At 46.1% G+C, this 4,049-nt stretch overlaps 1 protein-coding gene across 1 annotated transcript; it reads left to right on the forward strand.

The window, feature by feature from the left end:
• The first annotated feature begins 37 nt into the window (after nucleotides 1–37).
• PAQR9 (progestin and adipoQ receptor family member 9) lies at nucleotides 38–2,244 on the forward strand. Its single transcript, XM_011364445.2, has one exon. It carries the CDS (start codon nucleotides 171–173, stop codon nucleotides 1,302–1,304), a length of 1,134 nt encoding a protein of 377 aa, XP_011362747.1. The 5' UTR covers nucleotides 38–170; the 3' UTR covers nucleotides 1,305–2,244.
• The last annotated feature ends 1,805 nt before the right edge of the window (nucleotides 2,245–4,049 follow it).

Here is a 4,049-nt window from a genome sequence, read left to right on the forward strand (position 1 = left end):
TTATTTATCTTTAGAAACGGCTGCTCAGAGGCTCAGGTCTTATCTTGAACCTGCAGCGACGCCCTGGGCGCGTGCACAAAGGCTCCGACGGCGGCCGGCGGGGACTGCCGAGCGCCCTGGAGCCGGCGCCAGAGGTCGCCTGTTTGCGTCCTAGGCAAGCCCCAGACACCATGCCGCGGCGCCTGCAGCCCCGGGGCGCGAGCACAAAGGGCCCGCCGGCCACGATCGAGGCGCCTTTGGAGGCCGCCTCGCGCCCTCAGCCTTCCTCCTCCAGGGTTCCTCTCCAATCGGACAAGCCGCTGTTGCGCTGGGACGAGGTTCCCGACGACTTCGTGGAGCGCTTCATATTATCGGGCTACCGGCGGCTGCCCTGCACGGTGCAGGAATGCCTAGCCTCGGTGCTGAAGCCTACCAACGAGACGCTCAACTTCTGGACGCACTTCATCCCGCTGCTGCTGTTCCTGAGCAAGTTCTGCCGCCTGTTTTTTCTGAGCGGCCGCGACGTACCTTTTCACCACCCGTGGCTGCTGCCCCTGTGGTGTTACGCGTCGGGCGTGCTGCTGACCTTCGCCATGAGCTGCACCGCGCACGTGTTCAGCTGCCTTTCGCTGCGCCTGCGTGCCGCCTTCTTCTACCTGGACTACGCTTCCATCAGCTACTACGGCTTCGGCAGCACGGTGGCCTACTACTACTACCTGCTGCCTGGCCTAAGTTTGTTGGATGCCAGAGTGATGACCCCTTACGTGCAGCAGCGCCTGGGCTGGCACGTGGACTGCACGCGTCTCATCGCCGCCTATCGCGCGCTGGTGCTGCCCGTGGCCTTCGTGCTGGCGGTGGCCTGTACCGTGGCCTGCTGTAAGAGCCGCACGGACTGGTGCTCTTACCCGTTCGCGCTGCGCACCTTCGTCTTTGTCATGCCACTCAGCATGGCCTGCCCCATCATGCTCGAGAGCTGGCTCTTCAACTTGCGCGTCGAGAACCCCACGCTCTTCGTGCACTTCTACCGTCGCTACTTCTGGCTGGTGGTGGCTGCCTTCTTCAATGTGAGCAAGATCCCCGAGCGCATCCAGCCTGGCCTCTTCGACATCATTGGCCACAGCCACCAGCTCTTCCATATCTTCACTTTCCTCAGCATCTATGACCAGGTGTACTACGTGGAGGACGGCCTGCGCCAATTCCTCAAGGCGCCGCCTGCCGCGCCCACCTTTTCAGGCACCGTGGGCTACATGCTGCTGCTTGTTGTCTGTCTGGGGCTGGTCATTAAGAAGTTCCTAAACAGCTCCGAATTCTGCAGTAAAAAGTGAGCCTAGGCCTTGGAGGAGGCTGCTGGTCTACCTACCTGTTTGGAGTTTCTATTGTTGCTATTGTTGGTTTGTTTTCAAGTTTTGTTGTGTTTCCTTCTTCGCTCAAGGAGGGTGCTGCAGAACCACAGGGGAGAAATCCAATGTGATAACGGGTCTTCAATGCACCTTAGGGCTTTGGAAGAGGGAGGTGGGTCAAGCAGGAGGGATAGGGCCACTGGTTTTTGCCCCGGACAAAATTCGGGTAGTGTCTGTGACATCCAGGGGTTTTTCTAAGGCAGCAAATAAAATCCCAAATAAAACCCCAAACTTTGATTTTCTGCTCGTCTTCTGTGCCAGCGGTAATAACAAGTAGCCCTTGTGAGGTCAGGTATGCAATAAAGTGGGTAAGTACTGGATACTTCCATTTCGGTCTGAGGAATGCTTGGATTTGTCAAAAGAATAGAGCTTTGTAGGAAAAGGGCACAAAGACAGCCCAGGGCTTAACCTGCTAGAAAATGCATGGAATGTGAACACAAGTTAATTATAAAATGTTTCTCATGTTATTTAAATAGTAATATATACAATGACTTTTCCTAACTTATGGAGCCTGTAATATGCACTGACTTTTCTTTGTCGTGTAGTTTTGACTTTTGCAGCTCTTCTGCGTTGTGTACACTTGAACTGGACATCAGGGCAAGCTGCTTGAGAGTTCTCAACTACTTTTTTAAACAGTGTTTTCTGAAGGCCTGTGTGTGTCAAAATACAACTGTGAATTATTCTACCTTAGTGACTCTGGTTAAACTATTGGTGAGGAGCTCAGTGGTTTGTATGGATCCCAGATTTCTATTTACTTTAATGTATTTCACAAAACCCATTTTGTTTTGTTTTTAATCTTATTATTTTCTTCTTTACTTATTTAAATTGCCACTGGAATAAATGTGCCTTTGAAGCAATGCCCAAATGACTGGTCCTCAAACATAGGAAAGAGCAGTTAGAGTAAGCTTTTCTTACTTTACTACTAATCAAGGTTTAACATTCCACCCAGGAGGTTAGGAAAATGGTGTTGGTTGTAAGTTTTTTGGTAGCACCAGAAATAGCTTACCCAGGACATGCAGATCATTTGGCTTCTCTACAAGGAGAAGGAGCCAACTCACTAATGTGCCTGTGGTTCCTAATGCAGCTATCAGGGAAGGTGAGAGGACACTGTTCTAGCCTGATGCCATCTATCCTTGCTTAAAATTAAAAATTCAATACTCAGGAATAAATGAGGCAGTTATATTATAAAGTCAAGAGCATACTACTTGAATTGTAACTGAAATTTTTGAGTTAAATAAGGTTATCATTGCCTAGTTAAACACTGAAGTCTCATTTGGATTCAGACTATGGTCATGAATGGTGATCGTCCTAAATCACGGAGAATGCGTGAACACACTTCTGAGATCCTTTCTAACAACCACATTAGCCAGTGTTATTTAAGACATTTTTTATAAACGCTAACCTTTACTTGAGACAGCACAAACCACTGAGGTAGCTTATTTAAATACTTATCACACTTCCCAACAGGTCCTTTTGGTTAAGAGCCAAATAAATCATTGAAAGGGAAGTTTTGACTTCATGGTATAATTTAGATCAAGCACATAAGGTAGATGAACACTTATCTCAGCACTAGTAGGCTGATGTTCCTAAAAAGATTTTTGTTTTTGTTTATGCTTTTAATCGCTACTGTATTTATAAACAAGGAGGCTTGGCAGAGTTCCCTGGAGGAACCAGTATCCTTGTGTGTTAATTCGAACACAAAAATTAACTTCATATATGTCTATATTTAATTTAGAGCCTCTTAATGGGATCGTAAATATACTTTGCACGTTTGCCGATGGGTGTCGGTGTCTCACCTTTTGCAAAGTGCAAGGAGATTCCTGTTAGATTACAGAGGCTGAGAATTTGTGCCTACCACACATGTCATTCCTCTCTGTAACTTAATTCAATACGTGCAGTCAAGGGCAGTTATGGAGATCAGAATATTTCCACGTGCAATCTTCTTTGCATATATCATTACTGTCTCTTCTAGAGCCCCAAAGAATGTTTGGAAGCTAGAAAAACTGGTTGATGAGTATTCTGTAGCTTCCTTGTAAAATGGGACCTCCCCTTTCGGAAGGTACTTTCAAGAGACAGACTTTTAAAAGGGTCGATGAGTTTGAGAACAAGAAATAAACCCCATGTTTGTCATTTAAAATTTCTGTTGGAGATCTGAGTCTGCAAACAGAATTCATTTCTTGCCCTGTGTCTTTGTCCTTGAGGGTAGGCAACATAGGCAACATACGGGTAAAATCATACCCATATCATTTTCAAGTGATTATGATACATGAGCTCAGTAAGGTGACACAGTTTTCCCCTCAAAGGTTTCAGCACCCAGTATGTCCCAGAGAGAATGAGGACTCACTTTCCTTCCCTTCGCCTTTTCCTCTCTCCCCCTTCCCTTTTCCATACCATCTTAGTTTTTACGAACCACATATAACATTGACAAAAGGACATTCTAGTGGAAAATAATGGTTTCATTTTATGTCATGTTTGCAAATAGGTTCCTTATACATACATGAGACCAAGATGTTTGTGAAACTATGTATGTTATTTGCTAAATTATATCAGATTTCTGTCAAGATAAATGATATTTTAGAATCAGCAGATATTTACGAAGTCTCCACATTTACATGGAACTGTCCAGGCATATTACATATTTGGGGGTAATATGGTCATCAAAATAAAATA

This window comes from Pteropus vampyrus, unplaced genomic scaffold (genome assembly GCF_000151845.1).
Source record: "Pteropus vampyrus isolate Shadow unplaced genomic scaffold, Pvam_2.0 Scaffold97, whole genome shotgun sequence".
NCBI classification, from domain to species: Eukaryota; Metazoa; Chordata; class Mammalia; order Chiroptera; family Pteropodidae; genus Pteropus; species Pteropus vampyrus.

What these genes read in the sequence shown, in the direction of transcription:
- PAQR9 (XM_011364445.2), top strand. Translation starts at nt 171, where the DNA reads ATGCCGCGGCGCCTGCAGCCCCGGGGCGCGAGCACAAAGGGCCCGCCG.